This window comes from Monoraphidium neglectum (genome assembly GCF_000611645.1).
Source record: "Monoraphidium neglectum strain SAG 48.87 unplaced genomic scaffold scaffold02411, whole genome shotgun sequence".
Classification (NCBI taxonomy): Eukaryota; Viridiplantae; Chlorophyta; class Chlorophyceae; order Sphaeropleales; family Selenastraceae; genus Monoraphidium; species Monoraphidium neglectum.
This window is the reverse complement of record NW_014011217.1, coordinates 1-9314: the sequence shown is the minus strand read 5'-3', so window position 1 is coordinate 9314 and position 9314 is coordinate 1. Positions and strand designations below refer to the sequence as shown.

Below are 9314 nucleotides of genomic sequence, written 5' to 3'. Positions count from 1 at the left end.
CCCCCCACCTGTCGCAGAACACCATCCCCGCGTTGATCATGGGCGTCAGGTCAGCGCTGACTGTCGACCAGATGTAGCACTCCGCGTCAATGAAGCGCAGCAGCTCGGGGTCCTTGATGTAGCGCCGCGACACGTCACCTGGTGACGGAGCGGCCGGGAAGGGCGGGTGATGGTGAGTAATGGGCCCCGGCCAATCCAATGTCAATGCAGCGCGAGGACTTGAGGGAGGACGCATCGCGGCACCCTTGGTGTAGCTGGGGCGAGTTCGAGTTGTGCCGCTGGCGACGGCACTGGGGCCCGGTTGTGCCTGCCACGTCTGCTACGTCGCCGCACATCCGCCAATGCCAATGCCAATGTGCCCGCGAGGCGCGTGCTATTCCCCCTCCCCCCGCCCCCCCTGGTGCCCACCCGTGTTTGTGATGAGGAATGATGCGAGGGTGAGGCATGATACCGGGTCCTTGAAAAACTCCCCCATCAGGTAGCGCGGCTCCTCCAGGCTCTTCAGCTCTGGTGGGCGCATGAGTGGCGGGAGAGAGTGTGTGCGTGTGTGTGTGTGTGTGTGTGTGTGTGTGTGTGTGCGTGCGTGCGTGAGTTGGGGGGAGGTGGGAGATGATTGACTGGGGTGAGAGGACCGCGGCGATGGCGTCATTGGCCAGGACTGCATGCACCAGATGTGCCGCAAGGTGTGAGAGGGGCCACGGGACAACGGAGAGGCATCGCTGCCGGGAGCACTTGCAGCCCTGCTTGGCCCAGCAACCTTCACACCAGGCCCAGCAGCCGCAGCCTCAGCCAGGCCCGCTGTCACGCCCTCCGCCCCTTGCGGCGGCCCGTGTCCCAGCCGGCGCCTACCCAGGGAGTTGAGTGCGTTAAACACGCGCCAGCACTCGTCGTAGAACTTGCGTATGCCCTCCTTCTCGTGGGGGAACCTGGCTGACAGCTCGTTGACAAAGTCTTCGTAGCCTCGCCACACGCGCACGTTCAGGCCCTGCACGGTTGGTGTGCCGATTCCCGTGTGCAGCGATGTAGGTGTGTACGTATGTGTGTGTGCGTGCGTGTGTGTGTGTGTGTGTGTGCAAGTGTGAACGCGCGTGTTGAGACACCCGTGTCCGTGCGCGAGCGAGCTCGCTTGCGCACGGACCATTGTGTGTCAGGAGCCACCAGCCGAGTGATGGGTGGGTATGTTGCGCCGTCAATGAGGTTCTCTTCACTCACGCCACTGCCCAGGAATGCTGCTGACAGGGCCGCCTGGCGGCCCGCTCAGGTTTGACACAACCTCGTGCCGGCCGCCCGATGTGGCACCGCCTGGCTGGCGGTTGCCGGCGGCCTGCGGCCTGGACAGCCCTTCACTCCGCAGCCGCAGGGCGTTGGGCCGTCGCTCAGGGCAAGCGGGGGTCGCCCGTCCCCCAGTGCGTGCGTAACCACCGCCGTGCCCACTCTGCTCCGGTCGTTCACTCACTGATTTCGCCTCGACCACACCTCAAGTCAACGCTCGACGCACAGCCTGTTCGGATCTCATCGGCAGCACGGCAGTCAAGGCCCACCGCTGGCAAGGCATACGTGCACGCTTGCGCGCACCTCTGGGTGTGCTGCGCTCTTGGGCAGGTGGTAGTGCACCTGGGTCGGGTCCGGCACCGTCTCGATGCGCCGCCCCACCGCCTCCAGCGCCTTGGTGATGAGGTTGGTCGTGCCCTGGTCGCCAAAGCCGAACATCATGCTGCTGCCGACGTCGAACGTGTAGCCCTCGCGCTTGAAGTGGGCGGCGCTGCCGCCGGGGACGAGGTACTTCTCCAAGACCAGCACCTTGGCGCCCTTCTCAACCAGCTTGGCCGCCGTCGTCAGGCCACCCATGCCGCCGCCGACCACCACCGCGTCGTAAAGCACGTCCTCCGGGGCCTCGGTGGGGATCTCGCGGTCCAGGGGAGGGTAGGGCGCCTTTGTTGCGCGCGCCGCCACACCGACGGGGCCGGTGCTTGGCCGCGAGCGCCGCCGCTGCAGCTGCAGCGATGCCGGACGGCCTCGGCCAAATGCGGCCATGGCTTGGCCGGAGCGAGCGTCTAGGGCGTACATCTGTGATGTCATAGTGCCACTAGCTCGTTGTAGAACGTCCATTGGGGCTGTCAAAGCCGTGGGCCCAGATTGATGGTGGTCGCAGCAGGAGCCCGCCGCAAGGAAGGCACGTCTCGTGGGGTAAAAGAAAAATTTTGACACGAATTAATTCAATATTCTATATACAGCAGTACCGTAAAGATAGAAGTCAAGCGCATTCGACAGTGGTAATGTACGTGCGCAGGCAGCCACGACGAAAACGCAGCTTACACTGCTTGTATTTCTAGTCATTACAACCTGTCATCGAGGTTGCTGCTCTATGAACCGATTTCCGTGATAGATCCATCCACCGCAGCTGACATGGATCTCCAAACACTGCTGAGAGTGGGAAGGGAGGCACTGAATGCGGGAAAGGCGAGCGTCAAAGAACATTTTCGATGCGTGTCGCTGCGCACGACCTGCAGGGCGATACTAGCACCCGGGCGCCGCCGCAACACACACGCCGGCAGCCGTGCCCGCCCCCGTTGGCCGCTTGACGCAGCTCGAGCAGCGCCGCCCGCCACCTGACTCGCTGACCCGTGACGCTGAGCTGGGTCGCCCTTGCTGCCACGCGCCGGAGTGCTTGTCGTTGCGAAGCAACCTGCCATGCCGCTGCCCCTCCCCCTGGAGCCCACCCATCAGCAAACCCCTGCCCCCCCTCACCCCACCCCACCCCACCCGTGCCGCTGCCGCGCGCAGGCCTCGCAGGCCGTGACGATCCTCAGCGCCGCGACGGCCGCCGACCCGCGGTGCCCCCAGGCCTTCTTCCTGCTGGGCCTCGCCCTGGGCCGCCAGGTGCGGCGGCTGCCGCGGCCGCAGAGCAGCCCGGCGCGCTGCGTGGGCGCCTTGCATGCCGGGCCAGCAGGCTGGCTGGGCCAAGCGGCGCCCACGCTTCCAGCAATCCTGCCGGCTGCTCGCCCGTTCGCCCCGCCCCCGCAGGGCGTCCATGATGCGGCGGCTCTGTGCTTCCTGCGCGCCCAGCAGCTGGTGCCGGATGACACACCAGACCCCGGGGTGAGTCACTGGGCAACCAAGGGTGGTTGCGCGCGGCCACGGTGTCGGTAGCTGCACCTTGCAAGCTTGGATGCATGCCTCACCCAAGCATCCCCATGCATCACCCTGTTTTGCGGGATGCCGCGCATGTTGTATGTCGCACGCGCTACGGGTGGAAGCCACGTGCGACCCGCGGGCGGGGTGACTCAGGGCCCTCCTGTGTGCCTCGGCGCCGCGCAGACGCGGCAGCTGCGCTGGGTGGCGGCAGACAACATGCACCTGGAGGTAGACAGGGTGCTGCCACCAGGATGGCTGGCCGCGGCCAACGACGGCGACCGCCAGGCCGCCTTTGCGGCCGCGGCGCGCCACCTCGCAGGCAACGCAGCGGCGGCAGGCGCGGCGGGCGGCGACGGGGAGGGCGCGGGGACTCTGTGGTGTGTGGGTGGGCTGGGGGTCGAGGCGCTCCACCTGGCAGCAGCAGCGGCGGCAGCAGCAGCGGCAGCACGCGAGGCAGCGACAGCAGCAGACGGGGAGGCAGCCGCGGCAGGTGGAGGCACAGAAGCGGACAGCAGCGAGGGGCAGGAAGGCGGGGCGCACGGCGGGGGCGGCGGCGGCGGCGGCCCGGGGATGCGCGTGGTGCTGCAGGCAGCGAACCAGCTGGCGCTGAACCTCGGACGCCAGATTGCGGCTGCAAACGATCTGGACGACGAGGTCGAGGTTGTGCAGGGGCCCCCGCCCGCGCCGCAGCAGCGGCGGCAGCAGAGTCTCACGACAATAGCAGAGGGCGAGGAGGGGGAGGAGGGGAATGAGCAAGAGGATGGGGCGGAGGGTGAGGGCGAGGGAGGGGGGGACGAGGTTGAAGAGGCGGGGCCGCGGCTGGCCGGCGTGCTGCTGGCGGGCGCCGTGGGGCCGGGCTGGCCGCAGGTGGCGGCGGCGCGGCGGCAGCTGGCGGCGTTGGCGCACGCGCTCGCGCCGGGCTGCAGCGTGTCCCCGATCAGGGTGGGTGCGCTGGGGCGCGGGCCGCTTACCAGCGCTGCGCAGCCGGCAGCATGCAACGGGCAAGGTCACGGATGCGGGGGTGTTGTGCCATGGGCATGCCGCTGTGCCCAGGAGTACCGTATGTGCGTGGCCAGCGACGCCCGTACGCACGTCCTGACGATGGCTGCAGGCGCCGCCGGCTGCGCCGCTGCACCCCTGAGACCCGCCGCGCGCACCAACGCCGCTGCACTCATGTCGCTTGGCCCCCTGCTCAGGTCAGGCTGCGTGCGGTGCCGGCGTCCTGCCCGTCCCTGCTGGCCCTCAACGAAGTCCGCCTGGACGACATATCGGAAGACACCGCCGGCCTCGACTACGCCGCCGCCAACGCCGCCCTCCGCCGCGCGTCGCGGCCGGTCCAGGCTTCCCGCTTCGCGCCCCGCGCGCTGGCAGCGCCCGCGACGGCGCTGGAGGTGCAGCTGGCGGACTGGGCCGTTCTGGGGGCGGATGGCGGTAGCGGCGTTGTCGGCGGCGGAGGGGCGGAGGGGTGGCGGGAGAGCATTAACGGCGACGCAGAGTTTGAGGTTTCCGAGGCGGGGAGCTGCGATCTGGTGCTCTGGTGGCTCGATTTTGAGGTGGCCCCGGGCATGTGGCTGTCTCACGCGCCGTCCATCGACCTCGGGCTGGGCAGCAGCGTCGACGGCGATGGCGCAACCATGGCTGGCGACGAGGGGGCGGCCGCAGCGGCGCAGGCTGCGGCGGCGGCCACGGACGCGGTGCGGCCGCACGTCTGGCAGCACGCGGGCTACCTGCCTGCCGGGCCCGGCGACGACAGCAGCTGCGGCGCCGACGGTCACGGCCGCGGTGTCCCCGTGGCCCAGGGGCAACGGGTGGCGCCCGGCGACCGCCTGCGGCTGCTCTCGGCAGCCGACGAGTCGTTTGTCAGCCTGCGGCTCTTCTGGGCGTCGGGGGCCAGCGAGGGCGGGGCCTGTGGCAGCTGTGCGGGGGCTCTTGTGTGCACGCCTGTGGCGCACGGCGGAGCGGGGACTGGTGGTGCGGCGCGGGAGATTCTGCCGTACCACATGTCAATGCTGAATGACAGGGCGCGCACTGCGGCTTACGCGGCCGGCATAGCGGGCGAGGTGCGGCGGCTGGTAGCCAGGGGCCAGCAGGCGGCGCCGCACGGGCAACAGCAGCAGGAGGGGCAGCAGGAGCAGGAGCAGGAACAGAAGCACGAGCAGCACGCGCAGCAGCAGGACAGGCAGCAACAGCAGGAAGCAGTGGAGCAGCAGCAGCAGCAGCAGCAGCAGCAGCAGCAGCAGCAGCAGCAGCAGCAGCGTGAGCCTGTGGTCCTGGATGTTGGCGCAGGCACAGGCCTGCTCTCCATGTTGGCCGCACAAGCCGGGGCGCGCTGTGTCATAGGTGAGCGGCACCGCGGCAGGCAGATGACCTGGGGGCGCGGTAACACATGAGCGCTCGTGGCTGACAGCTCGGCCCGTGATAATACTATGACTGCGCTTCTCTGATGGCTGGCGGAACCGAACAAACCCGCGCACGCATTTTTCATCACGCGCGCAGCGGAAGCCCATGTGTGCCGCGACCCGCGACTCCCACCATTAACCCCCTTATTCCCCAACCCCTAGGCTGTGAGCGGGAGCCGGTGCTGGCGGCAGTGGCTGAGCGGCTGGTGGCGATCAACCAGTTGCAGCAGTCGGTGCGCATCGTGCGCAAGCTCAGCGGCCAGCTGACGGTGGATGACGTCAGCGGGGGCGACGGTGACGCCACGGCCGGCGGAGTGGGGACTCGGCAGGGGCAGCAGCAGCAGGGGCAGCAGCAGCAGGGGCACCAGCAGCAGGGGCACCAGCAGCAGGGGCAGCAGCAGCAGGGGCACCAGCGGCCAAAGCGCGACCTTCCTGCCAGGGCGTCCCTCGTGGTGCACGAGATCTTTGGCACAGACCCCCTCTCGGAACACGTGCTGCCGGCGCTGCGCGGCGTCCAGGTGGGGGAGGCTCACGGATGATGTCAAGCCGACAGAGCTGCTGGTCCGGGAGGCAGCACGCTGGGCATGGGGGCGTTAGATAGGGATGCAGGCCACCACGCCGGCATGGGGCCGACCAGCTGCACTGGCGCTCCTCAGTTGGACGTCGACAAATCCAAGCGACCAAACGGTTTAACGTGCCATTGCACCGCCAAACCCAACTGCGCGCCAGGAGCGCCTGGCGGCGCCCGGCTGCCGCTTCCTGCCGAGTGGCGTGCGCGTGATGGGCGCCCTCGCCACCTGCCCCGGCCTCGCGCGCATGCGCCGCGTCACCGCCTACACCGCCTCCCTCCGCAGCGCCGCTGATGCGACGAAGGAGCTCTCTGGATCCGAGCTAAGCGCTGGCGCAGAGGGCTGGGACCTGTCACCCCTGTCACCCCTGGCCCCTCGGAAGGTGGAACTGCAGGCGGCCGACCTGGCAGCTTCCATGCAGCTGCTCACCGAACCGCAGGAGCTGCTCGCGTTCGACTTTGAGCGCCAGTGGCCGCTGCCTATGCAGGGCCAGCAGGAGGTGCGCCTGGGGCTGCTGCAGGAGCCCATCTTGCTTGGCGCATGGATTGCCAACCGGCAGCGTCCGCAGCAAGTCGGCAGCAGCCGTGGCGGCGGCGGCGGTGGCGGCGGCGGCGGGGCCAGCGGCACCGGTCAGGGCCGCGGGGCAGACGAAGTCGTGCAGCATCCCGGCGCGGTCGAGGAGGAGGGGGTCGACGGCGCCGGCTGCGGGGTGCTGTATTGGTTTGAGGCCGACTGCGGCGAGGGCAGCGTTGTCTCAACCGAGCCTGGCACGACCCACTACGGCCACTGGCAGCAGAGCTTCGAGTTCCTGGGGCCGCGCACGGCTGAGGGCCTGCTAGCCGCCGGGAGTGGAGCGGGCGGTGGCCGCGGGGGCTTTGATGCAGTGCTTGCTGCGCGCTGGGGGCCCGACCGCGTGATGTTTGAGGTGACACAGGTTGCCGCCCTCCCCTGACGCAATGGCGTCGTTCCCTCACTCCTGGTGGGTCCCTGGGGTCCCTGGGGCCGGGACCCAACGCGACGCCACACCGACCCTGGGTAATCAAAGACTTGGGCTTCGATCGGTATTAGACAGCGGTTCGTGCAGTATCCTGTGCGCGGCCCCATCAGTGTGTGCTTGCAACGTGCCGGTACCCACACTCTGCCGCTGCGATCGTGAGGCTTACTAACCAAGGTGGTACGACCGGCATGGACCATTGCCCTGACATGGTGGGCCAGGGCGTGGCGCCCTCGTCCTACGCGTGTGCCGTGGGCAGCGCCGTTGGCAGTGTTTGTGATATAACGAATGCGGGACAAACGAGTGACGGGACTATGCGACGCAAAAACGTGTCCCAAGTGTGTCATGCGCAGTTGCAGTACTAGGTGGGCAGTGGCACTCCACTGGAGACAGCAAGGCGGCTCCAACGGCGACTGTGTGTTCAGAGAGAGTTTGGCGACAGCTGCTTGCTGTGAGTGTGCGAATATGTTGGTGCATGCAAGGAGATGTGAAGTTGAAGCGTTGAAAGCATGGCAGGAGAAGGTACTCGGTGGAAGCCCGGACAAAGACATGCGGTAGGGACAGCGTGCAGGTGGGTGTGTACCGCCCACAACCCAACGCCTGGCGACGTGGGCCACGCGGCACGCGCACCACAGCGCACGCGGGATGCAGTGATCCAGAATCACAGCGCTCCTGATAAGCTCCAGGCAAAGCGGGAGCGGTGAGCCTTGGCAGGGTTTTGCGCAGGCGCCGCCAGCGGGGAAACATCCATGTGTTGCCGGCGCCACAGCGCCCCAAGCCCCGTGTATAATTGTCGACGGATCAGTGCCCTGGAATTCTTGGTTTTGTTGACGACGAGCGCGCCGCCTTGAGCACAACAAACGCGCGGCGCCCGTTGAGAGCCGAGGGCCGTACGGGCGGGGCCGCTTAACAATAGGAGGCTTGCGCGTGCTGCTTTGCGCATCAGGCCGTTGCCCCCGCCCGCCACCAAAAGCACCCTCGATGTGCCTGCATACGCGGCAAACTGCCCCGTTCTACCGCCCCCCGAGCCACACCCTCATCCCTTCCAGCACGCCCGGCTCCAGCTCCCCCCGCTCGACCGCGGCCCGCACCACGCGCGCAGTGCCGTCCGCGTGGTCGGCGTCGCACGCGCCGTCGCGGGGCACGTCTCCGGCCACCCTGGCCGCCAGCGCTGGCGCCACCCCCAGTGCCTCCAGCACCGCGGCCGCTACTGCCACGGGGTCGGAGCTGACCTTTGTGATAGCTATCCAGTCTGGCAGGTAGGGGTAGCAGCAGACGTGGCCCTGCGCGTGAAGGGGGGGTTGGGTAGTGGAGTAGGGGGCGCCATGAGGGGGCAACGCTAGGGTGATGGGGTTGGCGTGCTGCAGTGCCCGGGGATGGGGTTTGGAGGGCGCCACGGTGCGGTGGGGAGGCATGGGTGACTGCGTCATGCGGGGGGGGGGGGTATCAGGAACCGGCAAATCAGGTGGGCTGAGTGTGCAGAGGAGGAATAGGCAAGACGACAAACCCTGTGTGGGAGCGCACAGCGGCAGGCCAGGTGACAGGGGTGGCACTCAAGTCGCACGCAATCCCTCTGGACTCCTCCTGGACACCCAAACCCCAGAAAATCTGAAAAACGCGGAGGAGATGTGGCACGTCTCGGCAGCCACCTGTCCTCCCATCACCCCAATGGTCCCAAACCCCACCCGAGTCCACCCCAGTCCACCCCAGTCCACCCCAGTCCACCCCAGCCCAGCCCACCCAACTTCAAGCCCACAGCCTCCAGCCGCACCAGCACTAGGACGTGGAGGGGGACGGCCTTCTCCGAACCCCAATAGAACAGGGTCTCCTGCAGTGGGTGATGGCAGGGTGGTACACGTCCAAGGCAGCCAGGGCAACCACATGGCACGTGCCTCCACACATGCGGTACATGGTAGGGTTGGGTTTAGGTAAAACCTAAACCCTAAGAATGCCATGACAAGCACAGGTGCCAGGAGGCAGAAAGGCGTCTCGACCTCTCGTGCAGCGTGCGGCGCCGCCGGAGCCCCTCCGCATGCGGCGCGCAGGCTGGGGCACCCCCAGGCCCTGCCGGCGCCGCGCACGCGCACGCGCGCTCGAGTGCCTCACCAGCGTGTGCTGTCTTTTGAGTGCGGCCTCCAGGCGCTCTAGCAGATCACCGTAGCGGGCCAGGGTGTCCTCAGAGGGCGGCCCTGCATGAGATGATGGAGGGCGGGGGGG

General features: G+C 67.9%; 3 protein-coding genes across 3 annotated transcripts; 1 reads left to right on the top strand and 2 right to left on the bottom strand.

The window, feature by feature from the left end:
* Positions 1-373: 373 nt before the first annotated feature.
* MNEG_10667 (carotenoid isomerase) lies at positions 374-2067 on the bottom strand (the record flags this gene model as incomplete). Its single annotated transcript, XM_014040863.1, has 4 exons — positions 374-507; positions 850-985; positions 1238-1324; positions 1576-2067. 4 exons carry the CDS (start codon positions 2065-2067, stop codon positions 374-376), a joined length of 849 nt encoding a protein of 282 aa, XP_013896317.1.
* A 339-nt stretch (positions 2068-2406) lies between these two features.
* Positions 2407-7055, top strand: MNEG_10666 (hypothetical protein; the record flags this gene model as incomplete). The annotated part of the gene is made up of 7 exons (XM_014040862.1): positions 2407-2430; positions 2785-2880; positions 3025-3099; positions 3319-4077; positions 4332-5475; positions 5697-6052; positions 6264-7055. The coding sequence occupies 7 exons, from the start codon at positions 2407-2409 to the stop codon at positions 7053-7055; spliced, it is 3246 nt and encodes a 1081-aa protein (XP_013896316.1).
* A 1055-nt stretch (positions 7056-8110) lies between these two features.
* MNEG_10665 (hypothetical protein) lies at positions 8111-8380 on the bottom strand (the record flags this gene model as incomplete). Its single annotated transcript, XM_014040861.1, has 1 exon — positions 8111-8380. A coding segment is annotated over one exon (270 nt), but the record flags the coding sequence as incomplete, so codon positions are not given.
* Positions 8381-9314: the final 934 nt, after the last annotated feature.